The 16,220-nt window shown below is 47.8% G+C and overlaps 1 protein-coding gene across 2 annotated transcripts; it reads right to left on the bottom strand.

Moving 5' to 3' along the window:
* Window positions 1–9,640: 9,640 nt before the first annotated feature.
* Window positions 9,641–15,364, bottom strand: npy8br (neuropeptide Y receptor Y8b). Of its 2 annotated transcripts, none has more exons than XM_053871006.1 (2): window positions 15,273–15,364; window positions 9,641–11,587 (listed from the first exon to the last, which is right to left on the bottom strand). In XM_053871006.1, the coding sequence occupies exon 2, from the start codon at window positions 11,442–11,444 to the stop codon at window positions 10,356–10,358; it is 1,089 nt and encodes a 362-aa protein (XP_053726981.1). In that variant the 5' UTR covers window positions 11,445–11,587; window positions 15,273–15,364; the 3' UTR covers window positions 9,641–10,355. The 2 variants fall into 2 exon arrangements, with proteins under 2 accessions (XP_053726981.1, XP_053726982.1); XM_053871007.1 differs by lacking the exon at window positions 15,273–15,364 and adding an exon at window positions 12,647–12,676.
* Window positions 15,365–16,220: the final 856 nt, after the last annotated feature.

The following is a 16,220-nucleotide window of genomic DNA, read 5'->3' as shown; positions in this document are numbered from 1 at the left end:
CTTGTTTTTTTCCGTCAACAATATTGCTTTGTATATTTCATAATAGTTTTCGTCACCTAACCACCGTTCACGTACAAGACAGGAATCCATGATATCATTACCTATAGAACACTTGGAAATCGAAGTTCAGGAACACATCACTTGCAGTGCAGTTTCCATGAGAGCAGCCTTTGTCCCAACATGTAACTGTGCCATGACTCAAACAAACAGTCCTGCCCTGTTTCCAACTCAAACCCATGCTGTCACATGCCACCTGATCAGAGTCTTCATAATCTGGCACCTGGACCGCTGTGACTCTCCCCCAGCAGCAGGGACTCTCCATCAGTGTCGTGCCTCCAGCTGGCTCCCGTTCTGTCCAGCTGCCAGAGGAGGGCGAACCACGACATGTGCCTCACTTTCAGTAACTCATTTGGATAGCACTCCGGTTTCCTCCCGCAGTCCTAAAACATGGGGGTTATTGCGAACTCTAAATCAGTGTTTTTCAACTGGTGTGAGAGACTGACATGACATCATGAACAACAGTGGAATACGTGGATTCGGTCACATTCCTTCTATACACTATAGATCTATGCTGGGGCGTCGCCTTGTCCATCACTCTCTGTGAAACGTTTTAAAGCTGATGCGCCTCTAACTTGACCACGCGCCTTCACGACAGAACGTTGTTGGGAGAGCTAACGGCTAACGTGACGTCTCACTTCCAAACTTTATTGACTCTCACACCACCAACGTTCGCTTTGTTCTTTAAAAAATGGCTAAGAACCTAATGCCAAATAAATGCGCTGCAAAATGCGAAGAGCGAATCACAGCTGCTGTGAAGCTGAGGCAAAGAACCTTAAAGGTTTGTCTGAAAACTAGAATAAAATCATGCAAAACAGATGGAATTATTATTATATTTATTGAGAATAATAAATCGATCTACAACACTACGTTGGGATCAGTGTTCTGAAAGCAGCATGATCGTCAGTGTGTATTTTCTCTGTATATAATGTTTTCGCTGTACACGTCGAAACCCTTGTTTGGACAGAAATGCCTTTATCAATGAGGTTTAGCGGCTAATCTGTCATATCAGTCCGTATTTGATCCTGACATTAGAGTAATTGAATAGAAGCCACTTAATTGTGTTTGGCCAGAAACAGAACATGTGTCGGGCGGTGACTTGTGCTCCGGCCTGCGATACGGAGCTCAGAAACACATTTGATCTTGATCCATCCTGCTCCGTGTTTCGTGTTGGATCTGCTCTGTTTGCTTCCCACCTGCTTCATGTACTGATGTGATGTGAAGCCTCCGTTCTGAAGGTAGCATTGATGGACCACCGTGTCATGGTGGAGGCAGGTTTTTTGTTGTCAAACGCCTCATGGGCTTCTGTAAATGGGTGGAAGCCCTGGGGTAGAACACTGGAGAGTCGATCTCATTTTAGCACACACGCTAACCACATTGGATTCTCACGATCTTTGAGCAGAAGAATCCGGGCGGCTGCTTTTGTTATGAGTGAGATAAGTGCCGCTCGCATGGGATGCGTCTGGGCAGATCTCTGACTCGTGCTTCGGAGCCAGTTAACTACTCCCCCGAACGGATAGCGTAGCACATAGCGAAGAACCGAGGAAGAATCCTGAGGCTTTCGTCTCTAACTGAGCCAAATTTCATGTGTCTACAGTCTACGGTTTGGCTGGCGAGTTGAACATGGCTAACTTTGCCGTGATTTTCCAGCAGCAGCCACAGAGCTCCAATGCATTTTCAATAGAGGCCGCGACTCTTCCGCAAATTCGGAATGTGCTACAGTAATTCTGAGCATATTTTACAAGACAGGACAAGTGTGACTACAAAACTGGAGATTTTCATGTTTCTGCGCCCCACCGTTTTGGCCACAATCGCAGTTTAGAAACACAAAACCAACTTTTTTTTTCTCCTCTGCTCCACTCTAACCAACTTAATTTCTCACTCTAACTTTTCCATTTTTGCCGAATCTCTGGTTCTTTGAGCCTGATTTTGAGGGCAAACAATACCTTGTGCAAAACATTTTGAGCTTTTCGCTGACTTTCTAGGCCAAAGTTTGGGGGCTTTTTTTGGTCACGCTCCCATTCATTTTCAATGGGAGAATTTTTCCACAAATCCTGGGATTTCTTGGGAATGCTGGTACGTAGGTCAGAGAAAAGGTCCCGGTCGGACCCCACACTTTGCTTCCGTGCCGCATGTCTACGATGAAAGCTCTGGGAGGAGTAGCGTCGTGAAAAACACAGTGGAAAAATAAAATTGTCCGAAGCCCAATATGCACTAGGGTGCGTGCATTCACCATAATTATGACTCAATGACAGCAAAATATTGCTCCTGAATATTAAAGGATGTGACTCCGGCTGAGCCTCTCCTTTCACACCTCGTGGGTCGCCAGGTTCGGTCCATTCTGTCTGGAGCTAATTGCTCTCATTCATCCTCGCAAGCTTCACTTCCTGCACAGCTGTGTTCTGCAGATACATGAACATACGTGAAGATTAAAGCTCCACTCTGGCAGGAAGAGATCCAGCCCAACATTCCGCTCTGTATATGCCGTATATTCTCTCTCATCCTAAAGGCATTTCTTTCCCTGCGCTAGTAAGGGACTCCTGACTCGGTTGGTTGCTTGGCAACTAGGTGGCAGCCACGACAGAAGCCACAGCAAATGGCAAAGTGTCTCTCCTGGTCCTCAGTGCATCTGAGCGTTGAACCGTTGTGATATGATGGGGATGGAACGTAGATTCAATTCGCTCAAGTTGTCCTATTCTGCACCGGCCGTGTTCAGAACACAGGGAATATTTACCCTCAGAGTCAGTCTCTGTTGATGAAAGGTGTCCGTCACTGAAGTGCAGTCAGGGACAAGGATGGATTTGATCCGGTCCCGTGTGTGGGTTTTCACACGCTCGCCTTGTGTGGACGGAAGCCTCCATCCAGAATCCAGCGAGGCCAGATGGCATCGCTGTCATCTCCTGGACACTTCTCCACCAGCAAAGCCCCATTTCAGATCCCGTCCCCCTGGCTCCCTCTGAGCTCCTCATCTCCTCCGTGCTCTTTAATTCCAGTGTGAAATTACACACCTGAGCCCACGTATCAATGGACTTCCCCCACTGCCACTTCAGCCCTCATGACCGCGACGCTGCTCTGTGAGCGCCAGCACTTTTTCATGACACAACTTGGACACACGGGTGAGAGAGAAAATAGTCAGGGACCTGCATCCTCTCTGCTGAGGCATCTCTGCCAAATAAGACGTCTGAATTTGACCTGTTGATCTAGGGCAATGTGCCGGATTGTGGCATGACTTCGGACACTCATGAGGCGTCATGACCCCTCATTGGCACAGCCCACTAGATGGCACTCTTGCCTCTAAAATCTTTCGCTTCGAACAGTTATTTCACTGAAACCACATCATTTGTTAGCCAAGAGCGCCACCTACAGCACTCTGAAAATGACAACACTGTTTCGTGAAGCCTCAGCAGCCCACTAGGAACAGTGCCGCGTCACGCAAAAGAGTGCAAGCTGATACAGCTGATACAAGAAGCACCAGCCGGACAAACAACAGTCTTCAGACACGTTATTGGTGAAAAGGTGACTGGCACTGACTTGCACCCACTGTGGCCCTCTGAGGACCGGTTAGTGACCCCTGGTTTAAGTGGAACCAAAGCGGGGAGGACTAAAAAGTGTCCCTCAGGCGGACGTCAACAACACACCGATAATAGTCCCTCCGATATTTTGAAAACGTTCATTGCTTTACTAAAATGTCATAGCGCAGGTGTTCTCTAACCTTTCTGATATCAGGACAAATGGACCCGGGGCCCATTCAAGCAATAGAACTGATTCATAACTCTTGATTTAATTTGTGATCAACAACCATATTTCATCTACTTACACGTAAACAAACCAAAACCTTGTGAAATGACATGAAACCATGTGATCATCGCAAAGATATTTGTCATCGAAAAGTCCCACCAAGTCATGTTCATCAGATTTAGTGCAGAAATAAAGAAAAAACTGTTGAGAAAATCGGAAAAACTAAATAAAATTCAGAATAAAATAAACATAATGAAACCATGTCTGAATATCATAAGATAAAAATAATATATTTATCTAAACTCCAAAGAAGATAGAAGTGAAGTGTAAATGAAAGTATCGCCATTTTTTAATTTGCTTACATGAACAGTTTTTACTGGTGGGGCAACATCACTTTCTTCATTATCTTTGCTTCTCAACAACTTCTCCACAGTTGGTAACTATCACAGATTTGCAGCTGTCAAGTCAATTCACTGACTCACTACGACCAGCATAACTGGTGCATGTATTGAAGCTGAGCGTCTCACAGCCCAAAGGTGTAAAGCAAAAAAACTTTTAGCGGCCCTCTAGGAGGCGCTCGTGGCCCAACCATCACTGACATAGAAGATGTTTACGAGGGACGTATATGTGACTGAGATGTGACTATGAGCTCATGTAGCCACGAAGCATGTGTTGAATTTCACTTAAATTTCACATCAACAGAGAATATAACACACTATTTTCACCTTTCAGGTGATGAACCACCTCAGAACCGCAAGCTCACATGTTGTCCAAACCAAAACGTCCCTTCACCGCTGGCTAGCACCAGCGCGGCGCACGATAGCTTCTCTAAGTTTCAGATCGATTAAAAAACAGCGGTGGAGAATATCCCAGCGCTTCATCACGACTGTGCAGACGAGTTAAAAAGAGGGCAGCCATCTTGTTATTCAGTGAATCAAATGAAGTTTTGAGTGTCTGCCGGCGATGAGTTCTTGTCTTCCTCCCCGGGGATGGTGGGCAGCCCCCTTGACAACTTCGCTCTCACTTCCTCATAAATTGTCTTTAATAACTTTGCGGAGAAGCAAACATGAAACCGAGGCGGGTGATGATGTAACCAGGCAACAAGGTTCCGTCTCCGAATGCACGAGGAACATATGAGGTCAGGCGAAAGGATGCGGGACTATTCCTATTCACGCTGTGTGTTTCTGTATGTGCGAGACCTGCGGACGTGCGACGCGACAGAGGTGTTCCTACATAACCAGACAGGTATCAGGAATGTGCAGACGCACAGCGGCAGGAAATCCACATTAATGAATTGAGGAATATGTGAGGCGCGCGAGTCTGGGGGGGACGGCCATTAGAACACGGCCGTTACAATGTCCAGACAGATGAATTGACAGAAGCAGGAAGCGCTGCCCGCTTAGCCGCCGCTAACAGGTCTGATGAATCAGGAAGTGGCTGATACCAAACAAGATCATTAGGGCAGTTCAGCAGACGGATAAGGCCGCACATATTCATCATCGTCGCTCGACACGCCGCCGCCATCCATCTGCCTTTTCCCGCTAGGTTTGACACCAAGATTAGGATTCCAGGGAGACTATCTGTGACCTTTGTTTTGAGCCGACAACAGGTCACGCGCCCGAGCAAACATACCAGAATATGTCGTCCCGCACTGACATAACAGATGAAGAATGACTTTCTCAGCGCGTGGGATCGTGTTTCAGAAGCGTTCACACCTCAACGTCTCCTCTGATGTAACTTCTCGCTCCCCTATAGGCAGAGTGCTAATTTGGTGGTTGGAGCGCAACACGCGCACATTCTTTTCACGTCTTTTCTTCTAGTCGTCATGAAGAATCACACATGAAAGCCTCTGCTCTCATGAGTAGCGTTGTTAGCATGTGCTCGCTGGGATCCATTTCCCCCACATTATTATTTGCTTAAACTCGTACACGACGTGAGTGTGTTTCTGCAACTATGGGGGGGCCAGGAGGGTTTGTAGCAGGGGACAACAATCTTTGACTGTCCAGATTGAAGACTTGGGCCGCTGGTCAGAGTTAGTTTTGCTCATAACATCAAGATGTGAACACACATCAAGTGGGCTTTGGCACTGGACAAATATATTTACGTGCATATTTGACTCAAGTTTTGATTTGGGTTTGAAAATAAAACTTTGAAGACTGGCTGCTCTGTTGATCGTGTTTATGCTCAACACTCCATTAGGATCCGGGTACGGACGGATCCTTCTGTCTGTACTCTACATTCATTTCCTCCGTATTTCTGCATGTTTCCACAAAGCTCACAGATAGAGACCAAACGGAGCAGTACCAGTAGAAACCATGGGGGGCAGTGTTGCTGTTAGTCCCTGATACGTAGCTCTAATGAGACAGGAAGAAGACATAACAATGGAGGAAACTCTCCGTCCTCCAGTGGCCATATATTTCATGTCCTCACCAACCACCGCCTCCTACAACGCTGCCTCTGTTTCCTCTTCTGTACGAGAGCTACAAGATCAATGCTTCTTCCACAGTCGCCATGTTGGTTTGGAGTTTGTTGTTGTCATAAACGTTGGACTCTGGGCTGCTCCCCCTGGTGGATATACCATATTTTCCGGACTATAAGCTGCTACTATTTTCTCATGGTCTGAGCCCTGCGGCTTGTACAACAGCGCGGCTAATATATGGATTTTTACAAGTTGAAATCAGATTACATCAGAGGCTTTTGGCCTCAATGAGGCAATGTTTCGCCCGCGTGTCAACAATCTCCTGGAGGTCTGGATTCGAGAAGCAGCCACTGAGTCTGGCAGTGGTGTCAGATCTTTGGGCACACAGGTGAAAACTGTGCATTTTGAGGGCTTTAATGTGAATAAAAGATGGGAGACGCTGTGTAGAAACAAAGTGTGTTTGGCTCAAAAGTCCGACGTGAACACAAGCGAGTCGGGTTTTGGCCACTCACTTGATCCCGACTGGAGAGGTGCACCTTGTCTATAAATCCAGACGCGGTGTATTACGCAGCTTGTTTCCGCAGCGGGGCAGAGTGAGAAGAGTGAGTAGCAGAGTGAGAGAGTGAGTAGCAGAGTGAGAGAGTGAGTAGCAGAGTGAGAAGAGTGAGTAGCAGAGTGAGAGAGTGAGTAGCAGAGTGAGAAGAGTGAGTAGCAGAGTGAGAGAGTGAGTAGCAGAGTGAGAGAGTGAGTAGCAGAGTGACCGTACCGACCTCTCTCTGAGTGGATCATGTGAGAGGAAAAGTCCAGACTGCGGTGATGATCTTTATTCGAAGGCAGTGAGACAGAAGGTCTGTGAACTGATGCCTGATGAAGAGCATGCTGACCTTTGCATGTCTGAGTGGTTTGCTGCCTTGTCAAGTGTCTGTAATTCAAAATAAGTGGTTGCCCTCTCACCTCAACTGTTCTGCAGGCTCCCCTTCAGTCCTCCTGCCCTTCAGACGGAGCTTCAGGTGCCTGGAATCCAGGACCTGTCTGGCAGCTCTTCTCCTGACAGATAAATAACTGCGTGCCAAGCTGTCCAGAAATGAAGACGTCGATGGCTTCGGCAGCAGAGAGAGAGGCCTGATGGGGATCCATGTGGAGGCCCAGTCAGCTGCCAAGCTAACACTCCTCGCCACAGGGGAGCGAGAACACGAGGAGAACTGTCCCCACAGAAGCTCCGCCTGTGATTGACAGGTTCACGCTGAGTCCATTCTTCATCGACTGCGATCATGTTTTCGTATAATGACAGTCTCTCACCCAGGTCAAGTCGGACCGAGGAGTGGAAACAGGATGTGGATGTCTTTCACCACCAGCAGCCTGGAGCTGCGGCCCCTTTGGTGAAGGAGAATCTCTGGCCTTTGATTTAGTGGCGTGAGATGCAGGTGAGATGGAGGCACCGCCTCTGTGTCGGGGTCAGCTCGGGCCAAAACACTGATGCTGGATACATTTTTCCTGCTGGTGCTATGAAGCATAGCCGAGAATAAACCATGGACAGCGCTGCGATCAGTGAAGCAGATCTCCTCTCTATCCTCCACAAGTGGAGGTGTTAATGTTTTCTCACGGCATGAATATTCAGCCGACTCCCTACTGATCTCTTTATTTTGGTCTGCAACAAACACAGCTAATTCATTCACATCCGCAAGAACAGCAAAACGTACCGTGACAGTTGCCCCTTGAATAATGCAAACCCTGACCAGACACTGGATTCGACCTTTAGCTGGCGACTCACTCATCCATCATCCTTGTGGCTCTCTGCAGCACATTGTGTTGGACTGTACACACACACACACACACACACACACACATCGCAACATGCTTCAGTGTCGTCTGTCTCACCCCCCTCTAGAAGGTCCATACAGGGAGGAAGTGTTTGACTGCAATTCTGACGGAGGCTTGCTGTGGGTCCAATTCCAGATCAGCCTCTGAAGGGTGGTATCAGTCTTGCTACTGTAGTTATTCCAAGCGAGACGTGATGGGAAATGATGGACAAAAGCATCGTGGCTAATCTGGAGCGTTTGTGGGACATAAGTTGTGATGTTAAGATGAAAACATGTAGCGGCTTATCTGGTGCTTCTGCAGCGACGTGTTAGGAAGAAGCAGGAAGAGTTATTGGAATGGTTCAGTTTGTGGTGAGTTTGCTGCCGATGGCCCTGAACGCTGTGTTTGGACCGAGCAGTCTTGGGCACGTCTACTGCAGAACTGGGTAGGAATAACCAACCCGCGCCATTTCTTGGTACGCTAGGCTCGGTGTCGGGTATTAGCACCTGTGACGCACCCACCCATGCCACTGGTTGGACTGGAGCGGCGGCCATTGTTGTTGGTGAGCAACTAACTAAAATGAGTCATGTACGAGGACTCGCATTTGAGTACTTACGACTTACACATGAAGGTACCTTTACATCGTTCCCTGCAGTACAAAGAAATGTAATAACATCACCACAAACTGACGTGATCCGTTTCGTGGTATCTGTGGCCATTTTACGAGTACGAGTGCCGATATTGGACCGATAACAGTTTCGGCTATTGAAAACAACGAAACTACCACGTGACCTTCGACTCCACCGAGACAGGACTTGAGTGGCTGCTTCCTCCAGCGAAGGCGTTACCTCCAGCTCATCACGATCTGCCAAAATCCTCCCACTCTGCGCCTTCTCTGCTTCCCTCACTGGCTGACAGTAGCAGCCCAGGTCTGTGTCAGGACTCGGGAGCTTGACTTTCACGCTAGGACTTGTTCATCCCCCCAGCAAATTAGCTCCTGAGCCAATTACCATCAAATGAACGGTCCCCAACTTTTTGTGTCTCGACCCCCCACACCCCCACCCCAACAAAACCTGATCCCCAACCGTTAAAAGAGAGAAAAGAGTTGATCCTGAACGGAGCTGGGAGCCAGTGAAGTTGTGACAGTGTGGGGGCGATGTGTTCACACTTCGAAGTGTCTGTTGGACACGATGATTTGGAGCGAGTGGTAGGTGTGAAGCCGACTGGTTTGGTCCTACGCACAAGGCATTATAACGGTCCACAGCCTGAGCAGATGCAGAAGCAAGATTCCACGCTTCAGTCTTGAATCTTGTCTCTTGACGCGCCTTTATTTGTGTGGTTCTCTGTTTCCAGTGCGTCTGCCCCTGCTGGCAACAAGTGGCCTGTGCGCGTCGACCGGCCTGACCTTGACCGTGGGGAGGGATCTGGCATTTGAGACCTGCTTTTATCCGTAGATTTGCTACTAAGGACAGTCTGACGCTCACATATTTCTCTGCCTGAAGAGTCCTGAACATATATCTTTGTTGCTCTTGTTCTTATCTCCTCTGTCAATGACATGTAATGTATCAGGCGTTCAGCTGTGTTGCTGGGTGAACTACAACAGTTACACACAAATAACAGGACAAAGATAATAAACATTTTAATGCCATTGACAATTTAAAAACAACACGTTTCTATCCGCTATGCTACACGTTGCTTCCCCCCCGGGGCCCAAAGTGATTCGCCGCGTTTTCAGGCGACGGCTTTGTTCAAATGGTTCTGTACAGTACGAGACCTCGGCGGCTTCACCGCCATTCCTGATAACTGTAGCACTGAGCAGCTTATCACCTAAACTGTTCCCACCAGCGCAATAGGCTCTCCGTCAACTGCCCCCGACCAAATTGCTCCACCCTTCCTGCCGATTCCAGGTGGCAGGAGACACATTAAGATAATGCGGGAGAATCCGCCGGATGAACGTCAGGAGTCACATTTGACGCGGCTGTAATGTCCTCTCCTTCATCTGACGACTCCTCCGCCGATAATCGCCGACACTTCACGCTCCACACACCATCTATTTGTCCGGCGCTCGGAGTCACACTCACAATTGGACATGGAAACAATCTTTCATCTATAGTGATAAAAACACAAAATGATACATCATGAGGGGGACATTATCGACTATACAATCTTCTTGTTAATCTCCATAAAACCTCTCAGGGCATCAGTTTGCTTTTCCAAGTGGTTTTCAGCGACATATATCACGTCTTTCTTTCTCCACAGGAAAGTGCTGCTGCAGATGGTGACACAAAGAGGGCTGGGGAGGCCCCAGAAGTTCCTCTGTGTACAGCAAAAAAGCAGGGGTTTACGCGTTGAAGGTGATAGATCCGTTGCTGAGGAAGGAGCCCTTGGTGGCCTCGGTGCTGACGGTGGAGAGGGGCACGCTCTCGTACCTCTCTGCCACTCCCCAGCAGCGGCATCGCAGAAGCGTGGACTTGAGCTGCTTCTGGAAGTTGCTGTTGAGGAAGCCGTAGATGATTGGGTTGACGCAGGTGGAGGCCATGGCTGTGAGGTGGCAGAAGGAGAAGATGGCGTCGTGGCCGCAGGAGGGCAGGGCCTCGTGGTTCCAGTCGAACACCGTGTTGAAGATGGTGAGAGGGAGCCAAGCGACGGCAAACGCCACCACAACTGACACCAGCATGATGTTGATCCTGGTGGAGCACTTGCTCTTCTTCTCGGTCAGGTTCCTCCCGCGCTCCACCATGTCCTTCCTCCTCCTCAGCCGCTGGTAGATGTGCAGGTAGCACACAACGATGAGCAGGAGCGGGAGGACGTACTGGAACACCAGCAGGAAGGTGGTGTAAGCTCTGCGCCTTTCCACCGAGGGCCAACTCTCCATGCAGACCAGATGCTCGCTGAGCAGGAAGGAGATGTTGGGGCTCTGCAGCGGCACGTCCAGAACGTTGTACGTGAGGAAAGGCACAGACACTGAGATGGCTGTCAGCCAGGTGACTGCAATGGCGACGTAGGACTGGCTGACAGCCGGCTTCCATCCAGTGGGATGGACGATGAGCTGGTAGCGCTCTAGCGCGATGAGCACCAGGGAGTAGATGGACACGGTGACGGAGATGCACTGAACAAAGGGCGTGAGCTTGCAGAGGGCCTCCCCCAAAACCCAGCGGTCCATCAGGGTGTAGATGATGGTGACGGGCAGGCACATGACGCACATGAGGATGTCTGAGGCCGACAGGTTGGCGATGAAGACGTTGGTGACGTTGCGCATCTCCTTGTGACGCAGGATGACGAAGACCAGGCAGGAGTTCCCGATCAGCCCCACCGCCAGGACGGCGCTGTACGCCACGATGAGGAAGGTGGTGCCGCTCAGCGTCAGCGAGCAGTCGTCCTGGAAGTTCCTCCAGGCCTGGTTGGAGTTGGAGTAGTGCTGCAGCTCCATCCTCGACGCTGATGCCTCTCTCCAAAGGTCAAACTCAGCAAACAACGTTTAGGACTTTATTCTACCATGTGCAGCGGCAGCTTGGACCAGACCATTTCATGTCCTCTTCTGTGGTCAGTTTGACAGCCGTCCTCTTTCACCGTCTGGAAAAAAATGTTCAAGTCAAGTCAAGAAATAGAAACACTTCAACTGTGTTTGGTGGCTTGATACAGTTTTCCAAATCAGCCACAACAGCTACTGACACCTGGTGAGGCTTCATGACACAGTGTCGTCATTTTCATAGTCCTCTAGATGGCGCTCTCCACTCTAAAATTGTTGGCTTTGGACAACTGTATCAATGAAACGTCCCATCATATTTCCACTGACAGCGCCACCTACTGAGCTCTGAAAATGAAGACACTGTTTCATGAAGCCTCACCAGCCTATCACTTCTGACCAAAGTACTTCAGCGAGATACTGAGCTAATGTTGTTTGAGCTGCCTCATTGCAACGGTTAGAAAAAAAAAAAAATTTAAATGTAGATGTGAAAACATTCTCCATCTGTTGCGCACAAACTAATGAATTCATACATGGATCAGATGAATCAGTTTTTGTTGTATTTTGATATATAAAGTATTTTGGATGAGCAGGGCATGCGAAAATGTGCGGATGGATCTTGCTAAACATCGCGCAAGACTTCTGGTTTCAAATGCCGAAAAGAAATGCATTTTTTTCTGATGTAAAATACAAAAATTAAATACAACAATAAGAGTATTTAAAATGCAATACAACATTTAATGTGAATTTAATCACTCTATTATATATTTATCTTAACTACACCAGATAATCTTGGCAAAAGTCCTCAGTAAATTGTCCTCCTTCACCATCAACTTTTAACACAGGGGGCAGTCTAGTATTCTTCAACACATCAGATTCCCTTTTACCTCCATCATTCCTTAGAATGTTCGGGATTCATTTTTGGAATGTAGAATACCAGTGATGGCAAGGTTTCATGACACAGTATTGAAGGTTACATGAGGCTTCATGACACAGTGTCATGATTTTTAGAGGCCACCAGGTGGCACTACCTGCTGTGAAATGTTCTGACTTCAATTCAATGAAACCTCACATCATTTCTAAACCAAGACGCCATCTAGTGGCCTCTGAACATGAGGCCACTGTTTCATCCACCCTGCAGTACTGTTTCATGATGCCTCACCTACCCATCATTAGAACACTGTCTAGCTCTTGCGGACCACATTCAATTACTTTGTGTGCCGGATGTGGCCCCCATTCCTCCAGTCGGACGCATGCACTCAGCCCTACATTTAAGACAATTTCAGTGGGAAATAGTTAAAGAGAATACTTAATACGAAGAGATTAAAAACAAGATAAAGCTTCCTTCATGCCTTGTTTCCTCTGTAGCTCCGTCCAAGACACTGAACTGTCTCCAAGTTCCAAACTACTTGACGCATGCAAGCTCCACAGCACATTTCCATGTGGCGCGGCGTGTCATCCGAGCCGCTCGCTGGGACTTGTCCTCGCCCTTCAACATGTGACCACCATGATTTCATCACCAGCCAATCACTCCATTTACCCACCACGACAGCAGAAAATCTCCTCGCCTGGTCCGTCTAAGAAAGCTGTGGTGACGTTTGAACACACGTGTGGCGCAACACCCGGCTTCACAGTTGAGTCCAGCAGCAGGATCAGATGGTTATGGGCCTTTTCTCATGGAAACCTAAACACTTAGGAGGTTGTTACCAGATTCAATAGACCACATGGCGGCGAGAACGCGGCCTGTGGATGGGAAACCATCAACAAAAGTCGTTCTGCGTAATGACATTCGTATTTAAATGTCCGTCACGACTGCAACTGTCATTTCACAGACGCCGTGTGTGTGTTTTTCTGTAAATGAACCTTCCCACGAGTCAAACCCATTACACTGAGCTGTTGTTTTCCTGCCCCCGACAACAAAGAGAAACGCTGAGGTGAAGTCGACACCTCCACATCCACACGTTGAGAAGACTGGAGGAAGAAAATGGGGTTTTATGACAGCAGCGCTTCTTAATGATGAAGATAATTGCAAGTGAGCGTCTCTCACACGCCGCTCAGCTGCAGCTTTAAATAAACCGAGTCTCTACACAAATATCGGGCATGATTCAGTCAAATCCTAATGTTAAAATGCATGACTTAAAACGTGACTCAATAACAGAAGTTGGTCACAAATAAGATCCCAGAGTCATCAGTTATCCACGGTGAAACGTCACCGTAACACTTGCATGAAGCAAGTTTCGATTTCAGAGGGATTCGCTTTTAAAAATAAGGCGTTTAGCTCGCAGGCTCTTCTGGGGACGCCTTGCTTTTAGGCACGACACCCAGTTTTCCCTCCTTTCCTTTGTCGACTCAATCCCTCCTCGTATGTGGCCCATGACCCGCATCTTGCCCACCTGTGGTTTAATCTCGCTCTGAATTTCGGGAGAAGTTTTTGCACTATAGCATACCTTTAATAGGTATTTCAAACACGAGTACACCACAGTTTATATATGTTTTTATCATATAAAATATTGAACCCAGAACGCGGTCACTGGCACGGTGCATCAGCCATTTTTGTAGTCCATATCTTCCTTTGAGAGCAACTGTAACTAGATGTGATTTCCAACCAAACTTTGAGCATTGGCAGAATGACACCAGGGGCCCTACTGAAATCAGAGGAGGTCCGTTACGGTGTGAGCGTTATCAGAAGCCGATCCAGGCTAATGCTAGCTGCAGCCACCCCGCGGTGTTTTTCTAACCTCCTCACCTCGTCTCAGCTCCCTGACCCATGGGCTCGCCGTGATAGTGAGCGCTTGTCTAGCTTTGCCAGGCACGGCGGGTAACAAACACACCCCTATTTAACTAGTGACACGGCAAGAACGACAGCAAATATAACATTAGATTTCATGATTTCAGTTTTATGTCAGAACAGTTTTGCTGTTCAATAATTTGACCATTTTTAATACTTATTTGACTTAAAAACTTCCTTCCATTTCCATGTGAAAAGTTGCACTACTTGCTGTTGTGCGAGCCACAGTGCTCGTGTGTGGACGCCCTGAACTGCATCGACGCAGCGTGAACTGTGGCCATTTTGACTTGGTCTTGACAACTCACTTTTGGTGTCTACAAACCTCAGCGCTGCACTTCATTCACAACAAGTTTGTTTTAGTCAACTTGTGAAATGAAATGACAGTGTTAGTGCTCAAATCTTAAAATCTTAAACTACGATTACAAAAATGCGTGGGTTCATATCAAGCATTCACAATTTTTTTTTCATACTTCATGAATAAATACATTTATTTTTTTTAATTAAATCATTCATCTAAATGAGGATTTTTTTGGTTTTATTTTTATAAAGCTTGAATAAATTATGATTCAGACTGTCACCTTCTATGATTTAAATAAACCATATGTTCATTTATTTCATTTTTTTCCAAGATAAATTAAAACAAAAATCTTGTTTATTTGTTTTAGTAGTTTCTATAGTCTCATCTTATATATAGATTCAGCTTATATTTCTGTCTGGCTTCAGATGGAAGAGGTCCTGAGTTCGTCAGAGAGGCGCTGAGCAGCAGCGGTGACAGCTCGAGTGTGATCGCTTCCTCTCTGCTCCACTCGCACTTTCACCGAACAGAACACAGCCCGGCACCTGCAGCACCTGCTGACGGGACCGAACCTCGGACAGACACCAAAACACTGTCGAAGTTACAAAGACGCTGAGCGAGTTTCAAGAGAAATACATGACCGACATATTGGGAGCAAAAGGCTGCGCACACGACTCACGAGGACGCGACCCAACTTGAAAGCTCTTACCGAGTCCTGGAGACGGAGGCGCCGAGGTGTCGCTCCGCGGAGGACGAGCCGGCGTGTGAGGCAGCAGCGGCTCTGAGCGCGCGACTCGTCGGGATGCGATGGGAGCCAGTTACGTAAGAGCCACTCGCGCGCACCAGAGCTCGCGCGGGGAGGAGGAGGCGCGCGCTCACCTGTGAAATGCTGTTCCGTTCGCTATTAACAACACGCATTAATAGAGTCTTGGACGGACTTGTGAGCATCATGGTGACCTTTTGGCTCGGTGTCACGAGTTGTGTTCCCGCGCTCACCCTGGTTCACCCGTCCACGTGTCCAGCTCTGGATGCTGTGATCCCAACTCTTGCTCAGGACCAACTACTTCCACAACCAAGAAGATGCTGTTGATGCAGAGAAAACCCACGTCCTTATGCTGTGTTTTGATTTGTTTTTTTCCTAACTTATATAGCGGCTGTTTCCACCAGTCACATCGTTCCCTGCATGTTGCGAAATTTCTGGAACAAAATCTGGACGCGGGCTCAAGTCTGTTTGGCCTGTTTTTACATCTCAAACTTTTGGCCAAATGGACTTTGACCCCTCACACAGTCCTCACACCCTGTATACTATAATGCAAACTATGAGACGGCGGAAACTCTACCTTGGAGAGTCTCAGCACAGCGGGTCCCTGTGCTGCACAGGCGCTGGGCAGGACCCTGCAGTGACCGCAAACAAATCCCCAGGTTCCCGAGCCCAACCGGGAAGAAACCCTAAACCTTTCACCCGCACATGATAACAAATACAGTGGTACCTCGGTTTTCGAACGTCTGGGACTTCGAACAAATCGGAGTTCGAACAAAAATTTGGAGATTTTTTTGCTTCAGATTTCGAACGAAAATCCAGAACTGGAACGCCCCCGAAAAAAGCCGGAAAAAACATAACGTGCACAGATTGATCAGCTGAGCCACGACGCGCTTT

Source organism: Synchiropus splendidus, chromosome 7 (genome assembly GCF_027744825.2).
Source record: "Synchiropus splendidus isolate RoL2022-P1 chromosome 7, RoL_Sspl_1.0, whole genome shotgun sequence".
NCBI classification, from domain to species: domain Eukaryota; kingdom Metazoa; phylum Chordata; class Actinopteri; order Syngnathiformes; family Callionymidae; genus Synchiropus; species Synchiropus splendidus.
Note: the sequence above shows the minus strand (reverse complement) of the source record. Positions and strands in the feature narration are given on the sequence as shown.